This window comes from Pavona decussata, unplaced genomic scaffold (genome assembly GCF_977016875.1).
Source record: "Pavona decussata unplaced genomic scaffold, jaPavDecu1.1 SCAFFOLD_215, whole genome shotgun sequence".
NCBI lineage: Eukaryota > Metazoa > Cnidaria > Anthozoa > Scleractinia > Agariciidae > Pavona > Pavona decussata.
Window position 1 is genome coordinate 2,680,636 of NW_028145620.1, and position 24,179 is coordinate 2,704,814.

Consider the following 24,179-nt stretch of genomic DNA (forward strand, 5'->3'; position numbering starts at 1 on the left):
ATTCATGATCATGATCCAGGTTACAAACCGCAGATCAGTATATTGGTCAGTAATGACACGATACTCTAGTCACGTACACTGGATTGTAAACACTTATACCTGTTTCCTGTTTCTACAACTCACAACGTTCTGACCTTACTAGAGATAACAATCTTCTCAAAACGTCACTGCAATTTTGACTTGACGGAAAAAATGTAAGTAAGCTCCTTGCAAATTGGTGAGAGTGAAGTGTTTACGTATTTGTCTCATCCCCTAAGGAAACAATTACAAGCCTTGCTCACGGCCCGCGTGCTGAACTGCACGCTAGTCTAATTTGTCACAGTGCAAATCAATTCTTACAGTGTCCTTCTCTTCTTGACCAATACAGGAATATTTCCTTCGCCGAGAAAATAGACTACTTACAAACCCCTTTTTCTCTTATCCGTCTAGTGTTAATCGATCCGTCGAGCGCGAGCTAATTTAGGGGTATGAACGAGAAGGGATTGGGGCGAGACGAGAAGGGTTTCTCTTTTCGCGCGCCGATCTCGTCTGGTCCCAATCCTGCTCGTCCCAATTTTTCGCTGCGTGTTGCCACTACATACACAAGCTTTGAGAGAGAAACAGACTCTCAAGCGGTCTACCGAGAAAGGATTATTGTCCGTCTTTTGGTCAAGCTTTACAATCCCACGCTTATGGAGAAAGAACAACAAACGAAATTACAAACTTTCTCTTGTAAGAATCACAACTATTAGTATAGAGGGGCAAATAAGCGACAATCGTTTTCTAAAGTAATAATAATAATAATCTTTATTGAGGAAACTTTTTTAGAAAGTGTGGTTTTCGAAAAGGACCTCAAAAAAGTACAAAAAGCAGAGGACAACGAATACAAACCCAAAAAGAAAGCGAGGAAACACTAACTGAAGGACCGGAGTGAAGGTAACTGTTTCAAAAAAATAAATAAATAAATAAAATAATCACGTCACCATATTTTTCTTGCAGATGCTTTATTTAGCATATTTTATAACAACACTAAAATTTTACAAAAAGTTAAACTCTAACTACAGCCCGTGCTACACTGGTGATCTACACAGAAGTGTGTAGCCTGGTACGATAAACCAAGAAAACACACGGCTTCAACCTGAGGTCAAATTATTACACTATTGTCCTCAGTGGATATCCATTCCTAAATAGTACATTCAAATGGGCAATAACAGCAGAGTTTTGAATTTATTATTTATTTTGAAAATTTGGTGCCACCAGTATTCTACCAACTGTCGCTGCTTGAGGCCTGATGGTGGAAGATCCATCAGTGTGAGTTATTGCTCATTATTATATCTCTCAGTTAGTACGCGCGGTGTGATTGGTCAATTTTGCGGGCCGTATTTCACTGTAAATTTAAAAGTTTCCTTTCCCGCGCGCCCGAAAACAACTCAGACCTCGAACTCGTTAGTAAGAGGTATGTATTAAGTGTGATCTGTAAGGTATAACAGAATGATTGAAGGTGGAAGAGGTGGGGAGTGTTAATACTTAAACGGAAGCCTTCAGTTTTATCTAAAACGCTTCATCGACTCTATTGCATTCATTTATTACAAAACGTCGAGTGTAGTACAATTTCACCCCACCTTCCCCTCCCCCATCTTCACCTTCCAAGTGTTCCCTTTCTCTATCCACGCAAACAATACTTTTCTTAATTTCGTCCACTTAGCTCCTGGGTTTTCTATAATGAACAAGAAACTGGAGGCTTCATTTAAAACTCATCCTCACTGTTCCTGACTCGTTCCTTGGCGAGATAGGCAAACTTTTCCAGCACCTGATCGATGCTTTTCTCTCCGTGAACCTTGTTGTCACGTGTACGCACGTTGACAGTGTTGGAATTTTCTTCCTTTTCGCCAACCACTGAAAGGAATAACACCCATAAATAAACCTCAAGAAAGATGGGAACTTAAAATGTATCTTAGGCCGCAACATTTATCTTGTTACCCGGTGGTCACAAAACAACGTTTTTGGAACAACTGATAACCACTGAGTGCGTCATCGTATAAGGATAATATCCCCTCTTGACACGTGACCACTCACGACAAAATCAGCCAATCAGAGCGCGAGAAGAAAATTCTACTGCTGATGCCAAGCGCGGGAAAACGTGCGTAATCTTAGGGGTGGTACGACTTCAGATCCGTTTTTTTTTTTACAATTCTTACTTCCATTTAACTATTTGATAAATAACCACAGATACATTGATCTAAGACAGCATCTACTTGGACGTTATAAAACCCGACGGGCTTAAAAATAACAATAATAGTAAAATAATAATAAAAAATAAAACCCTACAGGATAAGAACATACAATACATCCCAAGAAACGATCGTCGTTGTTTTAGGATTTAGGATCCTTTTTACATCACTTTTTTTTTTTTTTTTGGTGTCTTTGCTGGCTGCAATATTCACTCTAGCATCGTTGTCTTGGCGGAGAGGAAGGTTACTCGTTGGAAGATTTTTACCGTCCGGGGTTCTTTGCTCTCGAAGGGTCTTAAGAGGATTATCCTGGTCAAAAATCTCATTCATAAATTGATTTTAAATCACCAATAACATGGAATCAGGTAAATTTTCAAGAAAAAATGAACAACAGTAAGCTATCTAGGACACACGGGAAGAACTTGAAAACGTCCGTGGGACCTTTGCAATTTTGTATCCATTTCCATCTTAGCCATCAATAGCCGAAAATATTCAAGAACAGTGTCTGGTCTGTACACTAGAAAATCCATTCCAAAGTGTTACAAAAATGACACGGTTTTTTTACATGTAACTAAAAACCGTTAAAGTTTATCGCTTTTGCCTCAGTTTTAGGGAACAAGGTGAGGGAGAGGGGGAGGGGTGCGTCTTTACTTTCGAAAGTTCAAACAAAATTGCTCCATCAGCATCGCACATTGTCAAGCTTTCTTACCAAAGATAAAGTTGTATTGAGCAAGCTGGGCATTTCTGATTTTCTTGTTGAGTGTAGTTCCATGATCCATGTCCACATCAGTCAAAAAGCCTGCATTCCACACAATCTGCTTCACCTACAAATATCCAAAAATAACGGTTAAGCCACAAACACTGGACTAATGATGGCTTTCAGTTCAGATGATCGGGGCCATGGTAGAATCTCGACACGAAATCGTCTTCCAAAATGTAAACGGTATCTGTTGTGTCTCCTCAGTTACAGCACAGTCAGGACATTGGAATATGTATCTGATGTAGTCTCGAACTAACTAAAGCACTGTCTACACGTATACAATTTCGATCAATTTCATTTGAATACAGCGATATTTTATACGCTTTGGACTTCTGCCCATGCGCCGTCATCAATTGAAAAGGATCGAAGCACAACGAAACTATATTAACTTTGAACAAACGCAAGATAAAAGTATTTCAATCCAGAGTGGCCCAAAAACGGACTCTGAGCTACAACGGGAACTGATAGACAGCACTTTCAACAAGGCCGAATTTAATCAATATGCACCACACTCGTGAATAAACTGCACAACTAATTCACAATTTAAGATCATAATATCATCAGAATAATGGAATCATAAACATACTCTGTTTGCATACTCTTCGAACTTCGGAGCCACAGGAATGACAATGGCTTGGGTTGGTGACAACCAGAACGGCCTGCAAGGACAAGCAACAAAACGCAGCTCTCAGTGAGAAGAATTCATAATAAACAACACCACAGGAAAGAAATGCCCCAAACTTGCCCCGTGGCTTTAATCTGAATAGTCAAACTTCACGATTTCGTCTACAGATCTAAAAACTAGAATCCCTTGTACAGCATAATAAACAATACCACAGGAAAGTGCTCCTTAGTAGCTTTCACTTCATTGGTCACAATTTAGGATTTCATCCGCAGATGTAAAAATCACAGGAGCGGCTCAAAAGGTTGACCTTGTTAGCTTACAAGCAGTCCAGTAAAATCAACAACATGGGGTAGTTATTTATAAGGAACTGGTCCAAACCAATTGGGTTCAGCACAAAAACAGTATTTGTTACACCATACTTTCACGTTTGGACTTGCCACGAATCCAAGTCGCTAAACACGAGTGTGAACAAAGTGAAAAGCGAACTTCGAGAAAGTTTAGGCCTCTGTAGTCTGTGGCTCGTTCAAGTTCTTAATAATGCAATTTCGTGTTTATGAAGTTTAAGCATAACATCGAAAAAAGTCTTGAACCACAACTTAGAGTTTGTTAATCACACGTTACCATTTTCCACCAAAATTTTCCGTCAAGATGGCGATCATTCTCTCTACAGAGCCTAGAATAGCACGGTGAATGATGACCGGTCTTTTCTTCTCATCACCTTCGCCACTACAATAAAAGAAAGACACATCAGACCGCTTATATTCAGCGTTCAATCACTGAGGCTAGTAAGGCATGCAAAATCAGGGGAGAGTCAGTCATGCCATCCAATCCAATTCCATAGCAAATGTTTGTATTCAGATTTACCGACATGTTCAAACATTTCTATAAAATGTACAGTCAAATGCCATTACTGTGGACAATACTGGTATTTGGTGGGTGTGTTGACAGGTGTCCGTATTAAGCAGGTTAATTTTAGAGAAAGTATATTGCACAAAGACCATGGAAGCGCTCTCTGATAACAGAGTATTCACACTAAGCTGTATTCATAAAGTGGGGCTCAACAGCACATTCCCTCATAAGATTCGTCACCTCACAGTATTAGTCTGACAGAACAGTACAGTCTAGATTGAGTGAAGCCAAATCAGGGTAAAATAATTTATTCTTACATTTTGTTTTGAAAACTGTCAACCCTTGAAGCCCTAACAGTGATCAGCATCAAATTTCTCCTTGTAATATCAATGCTTGCTCAACCCCTGAGGTCATGAGAATTAAGGATATGATCACCGAAGGTGAGTTTTCTTAATATTTTAATAACTTCTCCTCAGTACTTTTATAACAAATTGAAGTATGGGGATACGTAGGGGAATTTGCTCGTTCATATTAAGGATTAAGGAGCAAACAGCATCACAAAATTTTCCGCTAAAGAGCGAAAGCCCAATAATGATCACACTAAGATTTTGCACGCAGACTAAATAGTCTGACTCTCACACTGAAAGGATAAACTTTTAGTTCAGCCAGGAATGCAAGATAGGATTTGATTATTTTCAGGAGAGCACTGACCTGACATAATGCAGGTTGAACCTCTCAGGAAGCTGGAAGTCAAGTTGGATGGTAGCACACTGGTGATATCTGCGCAATGCATCTTGAATCTGAATATCAATCTGCGGCAGACAATAACACAATTATGACTGACAGTTGTGTATAATCCTCTGTGCAATGTCATTGACTAAGGCCTATTGTCGCCCAGTTGCTCTTACCAGATGGTCTACTAAAGACTCATTAAATTCAAACCATTTACTGTATAATCTTCCATCAAGAGGTCCATTAATTAAGAACAATGTTCATTTATACTGGTAATGCCATCAGTTGTTCTCCTGGATGGATTTAGTGTATCCTTTATTTGAAAACATGTTTGCATGGCTTGTACAAAAGTAATGTAAAAGTTAAATAATTATTATGGTCAACTTAGAAAAGTCTTAAGGACAGTGCCTACTATTAAAGAAGTATTTTTGCACGGTTTATGACTATGTTGGGAAAGTTAGCAAGGGCTATTAAAATGCAAAAAGGAAATTGGGGGTAACCACGCCTTTTTCAGAGATAATTAAGCAACAATAATATTCTTAAAAACAGTAAAATACAAGGCAATGTATGGTGTTTTTTCCAAATTGAAGCTTTATTATCTCTGAAAAATGCATGGTTACCCCCAATTTTCTTTTTGGATACCAAGAGCACTTGGTAAGTTCTACTTTCTCCGCATAGTTCTAAACCATGCAAAAATATTCCCGTATTAATAGGCACCACCCATAGGAAACCCAAGTATCTCGAGACGCGCAGAACGTATGCACAGTAACAAAAGTAGGCACTGTCCTTAAATCACTCCACAATGTTGACAATGTATAGAATAAAAACCTTTTGTTGACATTAAGGAAAATCTGTACCTTTGGCCCATAAAAAGCTCCATCTCCTGGGTTCAAAGTCCAAGACATTCCAAATTCATTCAATGACTTTTCCAGCTCCTGAAATAAACGGAAATAAAATCAAAGTTGTCTCCCAAAAAGCAAGTCTTGGATTTCATCTACTTACATGTACACAGCAAAGAAGGTTAGATAATATCCCCAAATGTAAAAAAGGACCTTTGTTGGTATCATGTTTAAACATTGAATTTCTGCAATATATTTTTGGATTTTTTTTACAAAAAATGTCAAAGTTTGTCTTTCAGCACCAGCTGTTTCCAGCAGGTAGAAGATTAATGAAAAGGGTTTTTCTTGGCTCAGATGGATGTCATATTGACATGTCTGTTTTGACACAATGTAAGCTGATCACTCAGTACAGTAGTGGAATGGCTCTCTCCAAACTGCACTCACAGTACGCCTTGGCAGCTTGGTTCTACAAGAACTGTTCCTAGATCACCAAGTGCTAATCTTATGAATCGGCTTTTTAAGGGAACAAACTCTGAACAATTTTCTTTACGATTAATCTGGAAAGCAATGGAGGAGAACATTACAAGGTTTGCCAATGTTTGCTAGTTGCAGTCAATGCCCAAACGTCATCTGCAGCCAAACTTTTACTGTAATGGTAAATGTAACCATTGTTTTTAGGTTTACAGACATTCCTTTTGTTACCTTTTCAGCACTGTCCCACAGCTCCAGTTTGCCCATGAACTTATCAGGTCTGGTGGACAGATACAGTTTGAAGGAAAAACCAAACTTGTTGTAGACAAATCTCAGGAAATCCAAGCAACTCTTAATTTCCTCTCCAATCTGATATAAAACAGGGAACAAAATATTTCAAAAAATATTCCATCACAAATAATAGTTTTATTATCATAAAGGAAAACATCACAAAAAACATGCAGTAATTATTCAGGATTAGGTTCAAATTGAAGGATTTTGTACAAAAGAACAACAAGAAAGCTATAAGAGTGGTCATCACACTCTAATTTAAAGAATAATTATTTTAATTAAAAAGCTACTGTGATCAAAATTTTACCTTTCCTTTTATCTTAATCGTTCGAAAGTATAGGAGGAAAGTATTACCGATGCCAAATTTTAAGTTGTAATTCCTAACCGGAAGCTCAATTATTTCAAGCGTAATTTCCACATTAGGTTTGCGGCCATTACCCAATTCAAAAATGTCTGTGAACCACATGGAGAGTTGGGCCTTGAAGCCCAAAAATCTCGTTAAAATTTTTTTTTTGATTTTCGTCGCAGTAGCACTTTAAGAAGGGTGTGCTTCTCTATCTTATTCCTATTGGCATCATCATGGTACATTTCTCAACATACGCATGCCCGTGCGTCCATAAAATGATGTGTGCAACTTGCAGACAAACTCAGGTTTCCCTCGCTCAGTTTTAGTTTACACAAACTAATTCAAAGAGGCAAATTTTCATTGACAATTTCAAATGAAACTTTCTTGTTCAGACCATACCATTGTGGCGTGTTTGTAAACAGCTGATAAGAACCTTTGTTTTTCGGTACAGTGCATTGAGAGAATTTTGTAATCAGTCACCAATAAAACCTGCTCCCACGTACTACTTTTCAATACTTTGTTGTCACTGTGTTATGAAAGAATTGGTTAATGCTTTTAGCTGTGTGTATGTCGAGTTATAAATGCACTTGGGAAGTTTGGAGAGCACTCAAGAAGCTAGAGTTGCTCTCAGCAACTCTTACACTTCTCTCATGCTCTCCAAACTTCCTGCATACATCCATAACTCAACATACGCACAGCTAAAAGCATGAACCAATTCTTAAAGAAAAAATAAGAACCTGGAGAAAAACCTTCTGATCATAAATGAAAATAACAAACAAAATAACTCAACTCAGTCATGAAGCCACATCTAGGATTATAACTTCAAGAAGCAGCTTACATTACCTGATCTGGACGGCAAAAGATGTGTGCATCATCCTGTTGGAACCTCCTGACACGTGTCAAACCAGTCAGTGTACCAGACAGCTCATTACGATGGAGAACTCCAAAGTCAGCCATCCTTAGAGGAAGTTCACGCCATGAACGTGGACGGTGATCAAACATTACGCTATAAATTAAAATCAAACTACCTTCAGTGAAGATACCTACAATCTTGGACAAAACCGTTAAGAAACTTCTTGTCAATCTACATACATCAACAACTCAGCCCCCAACCCCGCCCCCTCATCAGTGTTGGTAAACTGCTGAATAAAAAGGCTGGGTAATTGTCCAGATTATGACCAACGGCTGCAACAATCATTGAAGCCAATATTGGGTGAAAATTTCACGGACAATTAAATTACACTCAATTCCTTACATACATTATAGCCAGAAGGGTGTCTAGGCATCTTATGCACACCCACATTTTGCCAAATTTCATTGAAATGAGACATGAGACATGCCTTCTGCCCAATTTCTAATTCCTTGCTAAAAACCTGCTCCTTAAATAGTGTATGTTTACGCAAACACCAAGTGTAACCTGCTTCTTATACATGTAGATAAGTTTATTTGTATGCACAAAAAAGCCAGTACTTCAGTACTGTAAATTCATGTCCATGTGTGTAAATGTTATGTGATGTGGAATCCACCTTAAGTCTATAGCCTATACAGGCTCACATAAAATAATAAGACTTACCAATGTCCTGGGCAATTCATAGGTTTTAAAGCATACTTCTCCTTCTCTACTTCAAAAGAAAACATGTTTTCCTGCGGGTAAACAACAAGCAAACAGCATAATATTACAAAAAGAGACACAAAAATAAATGCAAGCACAAGAAAGGGAAACCTTTCTTTTTCATGTTCCTGCTTTTCTGCTTGCATCATTATATTGTCTGTTTAAACCGCTTGATAACGTGAATCATGTAGAAACACAAACATGAGGAAAACAAAATCTAGCATACAAAACTCTCGTCAAAATCAAAGTTTAGAGGCAATTGCACACATATGTCCAACTGTGTGTGTATGTATCACACACATCAACATCCTTGTGCTTTCATTTACAAGGAAATCAATGCTTACTGTCGCTTACTGTCATTTAATGTCATTTACTGTTTTGTGACACTCATTGCATGTACAATACAGGCCGGGTTTAAAACCACACATGAATAATCTCAGCTCCACGGATAAATACACAGTTCTTACTGAGTAATGTTGCCAGTGGCCTGACGTTTCCCATAACTTGGTACTGTAAATGTTTGGTGACACCACTTCCTGGAATCCTCGCTTCATATACTCCTCCTGATTACCAAAGAAACAGAAAGATTTAGATAGTTTACATTTAAAGAATGTGATATATTTTCAAGAAGGGCATAGTAAAGTTACAATAAAGAAGTCTAACCTTGATAAAGTTTATAAGTGTATTGTATATGTGAGCTCCTTTGGGTAAAAAGAAGCAGCTTCCAGGACTCAACTCATGGAAGAAGAACAGTTCATGATCCTAAGAAAAAATGGAAAAAAAAAAAGAATGAGTTGGTTACATTAGATAAACAACCTACATTTCCTAGTCAAACTCCTTTTCCACAGGAAACTGCCAACGAAAGGGTTAACCTAATTTAATGACAAATGGATATCTTGTAGGTATGGATTTAAGACCTTTGTGTTTGGTCACAATTTGAACTAGTAACGCCTCCTATTTAAAATTAGCAAGTGTTAGAGTTAGCAGAAAATATTCCACTGTAGGCGGCAAAATTGCAGGCTGCTGGCACCTTGAACATACATACCCTGCCTAGTTTTCGATGGTCTCTTTTGGCAGCTTCTTCCTGGAATTTCTTCCATTCTTTCAGCTGAATCATGATAAAATATAAAATAAAAATAAATCGCTTTACTTATGTGTCAATGTGTTTAGTGCAGAGCATTACTCAAGGACACTTTCCAGATCAAATTGGAATTTGGAAATGTTGGTTTTTGAGGAGAGGGGAAAACCAGAGTATCCTGAGAAAATACCCTTGGAGCAAGGACAAGAACCAACAAGAAACTCAACCCATGTGGGGTAAGTCTGAGAATATAACCCGGGCCATATTGGTGGGAGGAGAGTACTCTCACCAATGCTCCATCACTGCTCCCTCAAACAAAGTAAGTTCATCTTTGCCAAAAAAAATTAGAGTGACCATAAAACCTTAACTTTTTGAGATGTAGGTGCTAATTCCTTTAGGAGATCCCTTTTCAGTAAATCCAGGAGAAAATCCTCACTTCATTTCAAACACTTATTCTTTTAGAAACCCTGAACAACTTTATTTCAGTTTGCATTATCACCACAGTTCAAAAGTAGGTTTGAGTTTTGTTTGCTCAAGAACCTTTCAAACTATAAATTAAGGCAATAAAAAAATGAACATAAAAATTTTGTTCCAGTAAGTACTTTACCAATAGCACAAAAACACTGACTAACAATGATTAACTCTAGTGTAAGATAGAGGTACAAATTCAATTTCCAATGACAAAGGAAGACTATTTTACAGCAATGTGCAGTCTTTGAACTATGTAGTGGTAAATGTATATTAACCTGTTTATCATTGGGAAATGAGATTCCATAGAGCCGCTGAAGAGATTCTGCCTCACAGTTTCCTTCCCAGTATGTAGCAGAGTTCTAAAAGTGACGACAACCAACAAATTCAGTACCAAAAAATGAATAAATTATTGTTACCTAATACTTAAAATCAATTGTGTTCATGGCATTTACAGAGGTGAGTCACATCATCCACCAGTGGTAAGTTCTCTATTTTGGAATTTGGGAATGTTGACAGAGGAAAGCAGAGGAAATCGTTTTAGTGAGGAGAGAACAAGCAAGGACGAATCAACATGACACAATTTCCATGAACCAAAGCTGAGACACCAAGGTATTGTATACATTTTACAGTACATATAGATGGTAAAAATTTGTGAAGTGGTAGATTGATGCAGCTCATTTCCCTTCAAAAACTCATTTATCATTCATAAGTCCATTGATCTATCAAATGGTTGATAAAACATCATGTGCAGTGGTTTTAAAACCTGATAAAACCTCCTCCTTATTAGTATGCAGTGTTTAATGTTTTCTCATATGCTAATTTCCAGTGTTCACAAAAGCATCATTGTTATGAACTCTATTGACACACGCTTTTCCAGGAATGTTTTTGAAGCCATTCAAAAGACTCGCAGCACGTGTTTATCGGGTCTAAAACCACTCAGCTGCGCTCGTGGTTTTAAATCCCGATAAAACACTGCTGCTCCTGTTTTAAACATTACATCAAAACATTATCAATCAGACGGATAGATTTTGCCAGTCCATTTATTCCTACTGAAAACTCTGATTACAGGTAGTCCTCAAACTGATACTCCTTTACACAATGAAAAGAACATTGCTTTGTTTCAGAACTTTACATGTATGTACACCTCCAAGGTGATTAAGTTACCTTAGTGACTTGCATGGCCTTTATCTTGCCAGTATGCCGTACATGAGGTCCTCGACACAAGTCAATGAGTGGACCACACCTTGAAAGATTAATATAATATGTGTGGCACTTAAACACGTGATACATGAGATTGGATGTACTCCACTATTTGTGTGTAGAAATGATATTAAAACAGCAATGTCACCCACTTCAGCCTCACCTTGAATAGCCAAAAAAATATTATTGTGTATTTATTGAAATGTTAAAATTATAATGGTCCACTTTATTAGCAATATTTAATATTATTACTCTGCTGCTACACAGAAACTAGTACGAATTGAAGAGCTGGCAGCATAAAGGCCTACAGGTATGCAAAAGTTTCTGTACACTTTTGAATTTTATAAACAAATATGACCAAATTCCTGGAAGATAACAAGCTTGTCCATGAGTTTCTTCGATGAACTGTTGTACAGGTGGACACACCATAAATCAGAACAATCCAAAGTCAAATGCAGAAAAACCTTACTTTGTTCCTATTTTCTTTGGATTACCGTCATGTTTTACCATGAGGACTGTAACACTTCATTCAAGAAACTTATGTCCACTTTTTTCTTGGATGTAGGCCCCTTATTCCGCCAGCTTGTCAATTACCTTTGGCTGTGGATGGCCAGGGTACAAATGGATTTCAACTTGAAAAAATTGGGTTTTCCTTAGTGTATTGACAAAACACTGCAAACAACAATTTAAAAAAATTGAACGCTAAACTACAATCCTAAAATGACTCACCGGTAAACAGTGGTTGTTGGAGTTTTCACTTTATCTCTTATAATCCTGCACTTGAATTCATTATACTGAAACATAATGACAACATTAAATCCATGGATAAGAACCTCAAAAGCTCAAAGGCTGGTAGATGATGTACAACACAAGGTTGTGTTCTACAGTACAGGTGTTCTAAACAGCACAATTTCATCCCTTTCCCTGTTCCTTTTGTGACCCTGTTCCCATCGCCACAATACCAGCCAGTCCAAAATCTCAGGCAAGTGATTAATGTAGAGTCAACACTCATTTGGTACAAAAAACCCAACGTTCATTCCATTACAATAATAAACATCAGTATTATTATTTAATTGAAATATGGTAGATTTCATCATGTACCAGAATGAAGCCATACTGGTATGAGAACTAAGCTTGGAGATTTAAAGAACCTGGAAGCACATGTTGATGTAATAACAAACCAAAATAAAAAGCTGCGTTTTGAGAATTTTTTCTGAGCGTTTTTAAAAAGGTGGCCGAACACAGTTTGCGCGCGCTTTACAGATTCTATTAGTGGTGCTATTAAGCGCGTGCTAGGGTTGTGGTAAGCAAATACTATCGATCCCTCGATTTTATACCAAATAGATCACAAAGGTAAGTTTAGCTCTTAAAATAACTCAGTTTCTTGTTTGTGAATCCTTCTTTATTTATCGCCAACCAAAAAAGTGACTTCACGAAGAGCTAAGCCTTGTTGTACGCTTTTCATCTTTGCTGAAAAAATCTAAAAGCCACGCATGCGCATTTGAGCAAAAAATTGCTACTGGTTGTTTTAATGAAAATGAACTGTTTTCTAAGGAACCGCTCGTTAGAATTTCGTAAAATTTGGCAAAACGGTAGCCTCCCACGAAGACGTTCTTAGGGGTTCGTCACGCGTTCCTGCCCCACGAACGTCTGCTGAAACGAACAGCCACTTCCGTTCGTCGACTGCGGACCAACCAGGAGCCGGTTCCCAACTTTAGGTAAACTCGTGTTGATATTAAAAATATTACCCTAGACAGGATGGCGGACTTAAATGTGGTTTTTGGTCATGTGTGCCAAACGTTTGGTATAAGGGAGTTGAATGCGTATCAAAGAGAAGTCATAGTGCAATTTGCGCAGAAGAAAACTGATGTGTTCGTAACCCTTCCAATTGGTTATGGAAAGTCACTTATTTATCAAGCTCTATCGTTTGTTTACAATTTAATTCTTGAAGCTGCTGGTCACTGATTGTTGTTGTGGTTTCGCCGCTTGTAAATCTTATTAAAGACCACGTAGACAAATTGGCAATCTTGGAATTCTTGCCGCTTCTCTCAGTGAAATCACCGAAGAAAATGCAGGGTGTTGTGGAAGGAAAAAATTGAATCGTATAAACTATATGCACGTCCGGAAGCGAAAATATCTCCATGGGTGATGATTTCCGTTGTTTCGCAGTATGTTATTGGCTTTACTTGTCATAATGAGTCAATGCTGATTGGTCTGTTCAGACAAAGGCAATTTGTCGACGAACGGAAGTGGCTGTTCGTTTCAGCAGACGTTCGTGGGGCAGGAACGCGTGACGAAACCCTAAGAACGTCTGTGTGGGAGGCTAGCAAAATGGTAGTTCTCTAAAAGCATAACTCGCCTACAAACAAAAAACAAAATCTAACAGAGGGTGTCTTCAAAAAACATTAATGTGCAAAACCAACATTTACAGGAGATCTCTCTGTTAAAATTACATGAAAGCAGCGTCACTATGTCAGTATTTTGTGAGTTTTTCTGGATACAAAAAATGGAAAAAATCTAACGAGTGCATTTTCTAAAAATTAAGGAAAACCTTTATTTGTGGACGGTTAATAGCTTGCTGTGTTGCCATGGCAACGGCACCTTGCTCAACAAGAAGTATCAAAATTTATTTCTTCTTAGTTAATCTTGCACCATGCTAATTTCGGGTACTCAGAAGTACGTAGTTTTCAAATAATGTTTACTAACACCTGTATACTTGAAAACTGTGTTCGGCCACATTAAGTGAAAATCAAACTGGTTTGAAAACTTTTAAACCAAAAAACATTTTGAATCACAATGTATGCATCTGTATCCAAATCGTCACTTAAGCCCATTTTCAACAGGCCCTTCAATTGAAGGGGTGCCTGGAAAAATGCCCCTAGTGACTTCTGATAAATTGCTAGATTCTCCTTACAAATTGCCTCGTATTCCCTTGTGAAACAAAAGGAGAATTTGACCTTACATCAAAAGTCACTTAGGGCCTTATTCTGTGCACCCCTTCAATTAGCCAAGGTAAAATCTCAAGGTATGGCAAAGCTTGACACATAATATGACATCTGAGCAAAAATTTATTAGGTTCCGCACATAAGATGTACAGCATCCAAACTGGGTGTAACAAGGCTGTAGACTTTTCTCTTGGTAACAACCCAAGATGTCAGAGATACCAAACAACTCCAGCTAAATTCTGATAATAGTGTTGCATACAACCCTTCAATTTTATGTTAATCTTATGAGCATAACAACTCTTCCTCTACACAAAATTCTCATAAAAACACCAATCACCTTAAACATCTCTAAAAGGTCTTCCTTTGTCATCTCAAGCCTGACAAATGGCTGCTTCTCCTTCACAATGGATTTTGTCAAGGTATCCAGGGCAGGATAGTCATTGGATGATACCTGTCTGTAGCCAACACAAAGATAACCTCAGAATAACATCTGTGTCGATATTTATTTTGTTGAGTTTAAAACTTTTGACACTTAACACATTCAAGATAATCAAAAGGGAGAAAACACTGATCCAAATCTAGGCAACTTTTTTACAAATAGGGTACTTATCATTTCCTAAAAAGTTGTATAGGGTGTGTCAACATTTCCGCTCTTTACACTCTTTCCTCCCAGTTCCTCCACCTTTTTGCATTGGCTTCCAAAAATTTACATCCTTGCTAAATTTTGCAAATACTACAAGAAAGCATGCAAATTAAAACAATTTCCCCTACCACTACCTGCCATCTCACAACTGTTGTTTTATCCTGGAGATGAACACTTTCTACACATGTTCCTGTCCACTTTTCTACCAGATTGCCCCCCCCCCCCCGCCCCTCCCCACCACCACCTCCTTCAAAAAAAATTGGCAATTGGAGAATGATGAAAATTAGTAAATGAAACTACATGTAAATAAACAGGCAAGATAACCTTCCATCACAGAACATATCGTAGTAATATCCTTCTTCTATTGGTGGCCCATAACACAGATGTCCTCCATAGTGTCTTTCCATTGCCTCACCCATGATGTGTGCACTAGAATGCCAAAACACAGCTCTGGCTAAAGAAAATGAACCAGCATTATCAATACAACATTTGCCGAGTGTGTATCGACACTTGACCCACATGTATAATACAACCTTGGTATTTCAAAACTTTCATTTAAGCTAATAACTATAAATGACAAATATAAAGTTTTAGATGAAAAAAAAAAACAACAACAACAACAACTTGTGTGAAGCTATTTGATATTTTAACATGTGGCTTGTGTTTCTTTAAATTACTTGTGCTAAATTGTGCATTTAAAACATAAGAAACAGGAAAAAATTCCTTTGACATTTTGTTAGCATAGCTGCTCATTCTTCTGTGCTAATTACAAAGTTCAATAAATAAAATTCACTTTCAGACCCTGTTTCAATAATTAACGACAAGAACAGTAACAACAAAAGCAACTTGCAAAACCACTTTGGCTAAGCCATATAAATTTACTCACCTTCATCATCTTCAAATTTAAGAAACTCAACAGAGCAATCTCCTTCAAGAACTCTGTCCAAGTCAAACACCTCACCATTTACCTACAGTAGTAAAATATAGTTGAACATTTTCAGTAATGATAGTTCAATAATAGCACTAGTTACATGTACAGCTTGTAACACAATCATTAAAACACATAAACATCTATAGATCTAAAAAATGCGATGGTTATTAAACAAAGTCAATTATTGACTTTCTTTAAGAACCATCACACCGATGATGATGGATGTACCATCAAAACATGTCTGGAAAGTTAAAAAAAAGTCCTTTTGGTTTTGAAGATTTCAACATTGTTGCTGTTGTCCATGGGTTTACAAGATAAGAAACAGACAAACTTTCACAAAAAATATGTTGGTCAGAAGACACCTCAAACACTGATAAGTTACAGTATAGTAACTAAAATACAATTATGATAAATGTCACTTACCTTACAAACCACAGTGTTATCAGCAAGACCTTGGCTAAAATGAAAACATACATGTACATTTGTAAACAAGTGAGACAAGGAATTTATTGTTTGAGGATAAGGATCACATTTTCTCAAACAAACGCCCAGGGTGGCATAGTTTCATTTATTTAGTGTAGTGCGCAATGTAGTTAATAGTGGTAGTAATTAAAGTAGTTCAGTAGCATCTTTATTATATTTGTATATATTTGGAACCATTTCCAGGTGTTCTCACTGATGAGCTGCACCAACAATTTGGAATTAAGACAATTTCAGGTAACAATGTGGCCTTACATGCTTCTGGCATTTTTTACATTACTAATAAAAGGTAAATCTGGTAAATTAAATTGGAATTATTGTTAATTATGGTTTTAAAATAACAGGAGAGCGTGAATAGTTTATAAACATCCCCTTTTCAGAAACTCCTGGCCATTAATTTCTTGTTTGAGCTTTGAGCAAGGGCAGGGGGTCATGTTTTTGAATAAATAAGGTATAGTACATAATTATATGTCTCTTATGATTTATTACTGTGCCAGTGACAAAGGTGTTGAAACCTTTCATACAAAACAGGAGCAATAAGTAAATATAAAAAATCCAAGGGAATACAGGGAACTCAGTACCAGAAATGTACTGGAACAGTGATAGATCAATATCTAGAGAGGTACTAGAAAATAGATGGTTTTTTATTAATCAACAAGATGCCTATACTGGCATTTACACTTGACACCGAAATATTGCGTTACGGTACTCGAGATCATATCAGAAATTTCTTTCTGAAAACGTCATGAAAGGGGCAGATACATATCTGACTCGCGCGCTGTTCACGGCTATTTATATTTCCTATTTATCTGAGATCATACCGGAAACTGCTTTCAGAAAACGTCATGACCCGGGGCAGATTACATTATCTGACTAAGAAGGCATACGACAATATTATTGAGAATGATGATTATTCAAGAAAGTGACGCAGGCATACTCGGAAAAAAGAAATCCGAGTGCTCCTATCAGGAGTTGAATAATCATCATTCTCATTCATTCACCAGGCTGGAAATATACCATCACATTTCTTTCATAGACAATATTATTGTTGAAGACAAAGAGCTTTCCTAAATGAACACAAAAACTTTAAGTAGAAATTGACAATCAAACCTTTAATTTTTTAATGAAGTGGATTTCCAGTAATGTTTAGGCATCAGTTCAACAAAGTCTGCAGCGCAGGTAATGTTTTAAGCTTAAGCTTGCCCTTTACTCTCCGTACTGTGGAACACAATCTGCTCCGCAGTCAATACCAAATTTCTTCGCCACGAGTTGTCCATTTTCCATCATTTAAAATGTCGAGTAGTTCTTAGAACTTATCTTTTTGATTTACCGCCTTAAAAGGGTTAATTTTCTTTATGTAAACAGCGCATTTGAATCTAAAACATTAGAACAATATGGCCGCTTGCTCCTTCTCAGTTCCAGGTATGTGACGTCACAATAGTAAAAAACTCCCGTCCGATCCCTCCTGACATGCACTAGAAAATGGAATTCTGATTGGACCATTTTTCTTAAAGACAATAAGGACAATAGGAGACAAAAATATCCCCTCTAGGAGAAAACTGAATTTGATACACGTAAAACGAGTTAATATTATTGAAAGATGCACATTTGCGACTACGACGAAGGAAAAAAAAGAGAGATAGGGAGCCCAGTTTTAGACACAGTATGCCCTCAGGGCATACCGCGCAACAAATTTAAATTAACTTCCATAATAAATCCACGTAATAAATTTAAATTAACTTCACCTTAAAACAGAAATTCATACCTGATTGAAGCTGCAATTTCATACGGTGTGGTTTTCCAAGCCAGTCCATCTACAACTTTACCATCACGCAAAGTCACCTTGATAGGTGTTTTTTCTTTGGCTAAAATAAGAAGCACATGTAACAATGTGAAAAAGAATGTTATAATCATCACCACAGAGTTTCTACCAGAACCACAATAAATATGATGGTCTGTGAAAGAAATGCAATGTTCTGTCTAAAGCATGGTGAATAAAATTTAATGATAGAGGTATTTATTCAGTCAGTGAAATAGACGTAGTCAGAAAAAGAAAATCCGAGTTCTCTCAACAGGAGTTGAACCTATGACTTTCCAATTACTAGCTCAGATGCAATACTCTACCACCGAGCTGTGGGAGACTCATGGGAGGTAGACCATTAAAATCCAAGACCTCTATGATACCACTGTAGTGTGCTACCAACTGAGTAGAGCTTATCCAGTTATTGGGAGCTGGTCATTTGTGTTCATAATATACCCATGGGGATAAATAAACAATGTTAAATATATGAAAATTTATAGATCTATGTGAACTGCAGATGAATGATTAAATAAACAAAGGACCATCCCAGTTCTGAACACAACTTAAGGAGTAGGGGAAAAAAGCGTCTAAAGAAATTCAGGCTGGAACACCATCTGATTACCATAAAAAGAAAACATCATCATAATTGTTCCTATTACTGCCATAGAGTCCTAAAGTGTGACGTCACAAATATTTGAATTTTTTAAATTATGGGATTTGTTAGTACTGTATATTTGGAAAGAGCATGATGAAAAATGCCTTCTTGCCAAAAATTAGCATCTTATTGCAATTTGGGGGCTAGATATTAGCTCTGTTATGCCCCGATGACTCCATACAAATCCTTCTAATTTTGTCTCAGTTCCTAAACGTTTGGAACTCCCATGATTTCAAAAATTTAGTTTTTGTGACGTCATCACTTAAGGACTCTTTTGTTGTCTTTCTTGTCATCTTCGTCATCATCATCATTAATATTATCGTTTTCACCATCAAAACTAAAAGGGCCACAAGTTCAAATGTATCAATGACGATAAAGACATTTTACCTTCAAGTTGTGCATCATACTCTGCCTTCCGTTTCTCAAACAATACTATTCTTTTGTTAATGAAGGCTGGTTGTGGATTCAACTGTGAAAAGAACATTTATTTAATGGTTATGTGGTAGGAATATAGAACTAAAAATCCACTCCCACAAATGTACCAGCTATCAAAAATATTAAATATTTGATTTCATTATTGATATAGTGAAGAGCTACTTTGAAACCATTTTGCTTTGGATTCAGTCTCAACCTTCAGCCTATCAACAAAATGTATGTCTGTACCAAAACCACTGGCTCAATGATAGACAACTTAGAAAACTTGAAAGACTTGATTCAATATTTGCAGAGCCTCTCTTTCTCCTCCTTCTCTGGGGAGTCAAGAGAGGCTGTACTCCCAGGATGATTGACACATGCCTAACTAAAATTTATATGACAGTTAAATGGACCTTAAACAAGGCTGCTTTTTAACTTCCACCTAAACTTTTTCTTCAAGACGTAAAACAAATGCAAGTTACAAAGTAGCAAAACTAGGAACAACAATAAAGGTAAGGTTGGAATAACATGATTACCAAATGCTAACTTGATATCATCGATATTGGGCTTAATTTCCTACTTCTAAAGACAGAGCTCCTTTCAGGACAAATTTATCATCTTTCCCGATCAACTTATCATTTTAAGGAAATGACAGTATATAGAGAGCATTTTCAAGCAGTGCATAGAGATTTGAATGACAAAGGGCATGGAAGCTTTACTGTACCTAACAAAAGAAACTCATTGAAAATCTGTTGTTGTGGTAAGCTAATATAGCAGCTTTGATGTCAAGAGAAAATTCTCCATTGTGAGGTGAAAATTCTGACGTCGTCAAATGCAGACCTCTCAAGTCTCACAATTTTGCAGTGACACTCACGGTTTTCAGTTCAGTCCCACGGTCTCACGACGAGACACAAAAATCTCACGATAAACAGAGTCACAAGCTGAAAATACAGTAGAACCCCCGTAACTCGAACTCGGATAACTCGAACTCCCCCGATAACTCGAACTGAGTCTCAATTCCCTTAGATTTGACCCAACTTTTCAGTCATTTTTACTCGGTTAACTCAAACTCCGATAGCTCGGAAACCCCGCTACCTCAAACTAAATTTTGTTTCCCTTCATCAAAATTTACCCTGATAACTTGAATTTCTGGTTCTTATAACTCGTCACGGATGCCCATTGAGATTTCCCATTAGCTTTTCTTATCGTGTGATCAAATTCTAACTCTAGAACAAAGACTGGAGCAATTTGATTTTAATTAGTGCAACGAACAGATACAAAATGGATTAGTTTCTTGTGAAATAAATTTAATTTGCACTGTATTGTATACCGATGTGCTGAAAATCAATAAACTATTAATAATATTATTAACCTGGAAAATTGAATATTTTAATCGACCCCGATAACTCGAAACCCCTCTAACTCGCACAGTTTTTCGTCTCCCTTTAGAGTTCGAGTAACTGGGGTTCTACTGTAGTTTCCTTCTATAATTTCATTTTTGGCTTGCTTAGGTGACTTTCTTGTCCCAATTCTGTGCAAATCAATCCATGGTTAGTAAACAACCCTAAGTTCATCCGTCTGTTTGCTGGAAACACAGTCCATGACCATATGTAGAAGACATCTGCCAAGTTAGGTTTTCATTACCAGTCTGTCGCATTTTGGTCACTCATATTTTCAAAATGGTGGAAATTGCACTTTCTTTTGATTAGCACCTGTGTTTTCTTGGTTTTGTCCGCTGGTCGATCAATCTCCAGATTTTTTTACCTCAGTGTCCAGATTTTTGATGTTTTGAGGTTGAGAGGTCTGCAAATGCCCTGGGATAGACAAATGCCCCATCCCCAAGACAGAAAAATAAGTGGGAAAATACCCCACTTACACCCGAAGAGAGGAAAATGGGCACTACTGGAATTGATTGATACATAACTTGGATAGTTCCTTAAGTGATCACTAATGAAGTTCAATATGAAAATTTATTAAACAGTGTCATCTATTGTTTGTTATTATGGTTGGTGCAAAAAATAATGTACATTGTACAAATCCATCCACACTTCGCTTTTTAGCTAGTAATTGTCCTAATTTGTATTGCAATTTCAATAAAAAGAAAAATCACCATTGTCAAAAATAACCACCCGATCAAAATATTGCATCAGCCACTTAACTAGGCGTTTTTTCAGAATTACGACCTGCATACAATTATTTTCTTAGCAGACAGTTCCGACAGTGTTTCAATAATATTATAAATGACCGGCAAAATTTTTTTACCAAATCCTAGTTGGAAATGCAACCTATACACTGTATCGGGCGCACGTGTTAAAGCCATTCTAAACATACGTCTATAATCAACTCTATATCGTTGACCTTGGAAACTGTCTTTGAAAGAAAAAGAGTATTGTGATTGAATGATGTAGAAGTGGTGCATCTTAAATGAAGGTAAAGAAAGTATCAAAACTGGAGATAAATCAAATTTACCAAAAGTTTACCACGCATCAGGGAGTGACACGCATGCAATCGTGCGTGAAACAACTTACTTCAAGAGGAAAACCACTGTGCTCGTCCTTTTTCTTTTTCTCTACGTTAACTTTTCCCGCACCTTTGCCTCCTTTATGGCTTTTAGCCTCCTTCTCATCCACATTCATGTTTTCTACTTTCTCTTCCAAGCCGGTACCCGACATAGTTTAAAGGTCAACGTGGATTTTTAATTTTTGGGAGCGAAAAATGAATCAAGCTTACTGACCATACTCAAATATCGAAACAGCTGACATTTCACAGACTCATCCAATATGGCGGACCATTTCCAATTTCCCAAACCGTTCCTTTATGCTGCCATTTCTCTCCTAACTTTCATGACAATATTGAATTTACATACCTCTAATGGATACTCCACTACAAGATCGTCAGTTTTCCCGGATTTAGACGTACAACAAAAATGTTGTGAAAGGGTTCCATGCCAAAAGACTCCATCGTGTTGACAAATGCGCGTGCGGCTTGGCTTCCATGGCTTAAATATCGTTGCGATTGCTTGATGTCGTACTGCAACAGCTAAGGTTCTGATCATAATATTGTGTAGTGTGCCCTGTAACGGAGACAGTAGTCATCTAGGGTTTTCCAAACTTTTTTATCCGGTGGATCCTGATTCTTTCCAGGCTCTTGCTAGTTCGCAGATATTCTTAGCATACCTGTTAAATTGTGCTGCTATTCGCTATTCATTCAAGAATGTTCATTTTGTGTATTTAGGTCGTATGACTTCTGTCAAGCTTCGTTGAAAGTTGCGGTTCCATTCGCGTTAAAAAAAAAATTATAGTTTATCAGAGTTTATACGACCGCCGGCACGACCGCCATGTTTTCATTATCTTGTTACCAGTCCTTCACGGGCTACCAATTCGAGGAGCATACAGTTTGCCGTGAATTTTCGTGGGTTTTTGGGATATTTTTAGACCTTTTTACACTCCACACAGGAAGACTCTGCAAATAATTTGTTACCAGCAAATATGCTTTTCGATAAAAATTACTTCTCCACAGAATCGATAGAAACTATTGTGAAAAGTCTGAAAACTTCACCGTACCTTTATGCCGAGTTCAATATGATTGAAAATACCCCGGCCTGGGGACAGAGGGCCTTTTATGCCTGCAATAAATGAACCTCTACTCGTTGGGTATATTGCAAACCGCAATCTGTGAAAACAGTTTTTGTACTTTGTGTGCTCCCCTTGGAATATTGGAGGAGACTGTTCATCCCAAAGGTCGACAACCCGACACAAAAATATACTTGACATCGTATTAGCCCATTTAAGTTGTGCGCAAAGTTCCGGCCATACACAACATTTCGAACAAAAAAACTGAAAACGCTTTCTCAACTTGAGCAGTCGTACTGCTCGTCACCAGCACCTCTGATAGCACGAACCCTTCATTTTGCTGGAAGTTCATTTTCACCTCATACACACCTTACCAACCTAGTCCGAGGTCCGTACTGTAAGTTACGGATTCTGGTTTGTTCCCGTTGATTTATATAGGCCAAGCAGGAAAGGAAACTAGTTGAAGTTAAGCGGGCCGTACAGTGAAATACAGCCCGCAAAATTGACTAATCACCGCACGTACTAACTGCGGATATACAAGTAAAATGCAGGCGTTTTATGCCTCCAAATTAACATGTCCCGCAACGTATACGTAATTAGAGTATTTTTGCAGTCACTATCAGTAAAAGAAGTAGAACGGACCTCAACTTTTCGCAACGATTGTGCGTTCATTTAAGGGCATGTTACAATAGTCTTACAATAGTCGATAGCATTTCGTGGAACTTGTGTCGCAACAAAAAAGTGGTACAGGTTGCAAGAAAAATTTCCCTGCAGAACAGTGGGCCCTAAAGTTGGAAATGTTCTGATTTATCTGCCGGTATTTTAAATAAAAGTTGTGCCGCTAGCACTAAGGACACAAATGATGGATCAGAGAATTAACTCTGTAGTGTATGTGAGAGTGCAAAAGTGAACCCATGAATTTAGTAGCAAGGCAATGAGAGATCGCACGAGGTAAAGAAAACAATTTCCGATCTCAGCGCGAATCGAACCTACGACCTCCGGATTTGATCGTTCAGTGGCATATTAAATGTCCGCGTAAAATTGTAAGCCCTACGCTTCTTCAACTTTGTAAGGGGCTGGGTGGGTTTAACGGTGAGCGGGGGGGGGGGGGTGGGGAGGTGTATACAAGCGGTATTACAACCATATAATAGCCTAGCCTGTCGAAGGAATGCTCTACATACCGGCTTCTACTAAAAGAGGGTGAAGAATGGGTTAAAGGATAACTGTGATTTGACCAAAATTTTAACTGTCTTC

General features: G+C 37.6%; 1 protein-coding gene across 3 annotated transcripts; it reads right to left on the reverse strand.

The window, feature by feature from the left end:
• Nucleotides 1–964: 964 nt before the first annotated feature.
• Nucleotides 965–22,682, reverse strand: LOC146460019 (threonine--tRNA ligase 1, cytoplasmic-like). 3 transcript variants are annotated; one of them, XM_085088592.1, is made up of 24 exons: nucleotides 22,216–22,682; nucleotides 22,099–22,123; nucleotides 21,882–22,026; nucleotides 19,327–19,408; nucleotides 18,249–18,348; nucleotides 16,427–16,460; nucleotides 15,959–16,040; nucleotides 15,397–15,526; nucleotides 14,767–14,884; nucleotides 12,214–12,278; nucleotides 11,449–11,527; nucleotides 10,560–10,643; nucleotides 9,781–9,843; nucleotides 9,399–9,497; nucleotides 9,203–9,298; nucleotides 8,697–8,767; nucleotides 7,967–8,129; nucleotides 6,718–6,855; nucleotides 6,034–6,111; nucleotides 5,156–5,256; nucleotides 4,217–4,321; nucleotides 3,557–3,629; nucleotides 2,920–3,034; nucleotides 965–1,875 (listed from the first exon to the last, which is right to left on the reverse strand). In XM_085088592.1, the coding sequence occupies exons 1-24, from the start codon at nucleotides 22,406–22,408 to the stop codon at nucleotides 1,727–1,729; spliced, it is 2,388 nt and encodes a 795-aa protein (XP_084944718.1). In that variant the 5' UTR covers nucleotides 22,409–22,682; the 3' UTR covers nucleotides 965–1,726. The 3 variants fall into 3 exon arrangements, with proteins under 3 accessions (XP_084944718.1, XP_084944715.1, XP_084944717.1); XM_085088589.1 differs by lacking the exons at nucleotides 21,882–22,026; nucleotides 22,099–22,123 and having other exon boundaries at nucleotides 22,220–22,681; XM_085088591.1 differs by lacking the exons at nucleotides 22,099–22,123; nucleotides 22,216–22,682 and having other exon boundaries at nucleotides 21,882–22,087.
• Nucleotides 22,683–24,179: the final 1,497 nt, after the last annotated feature.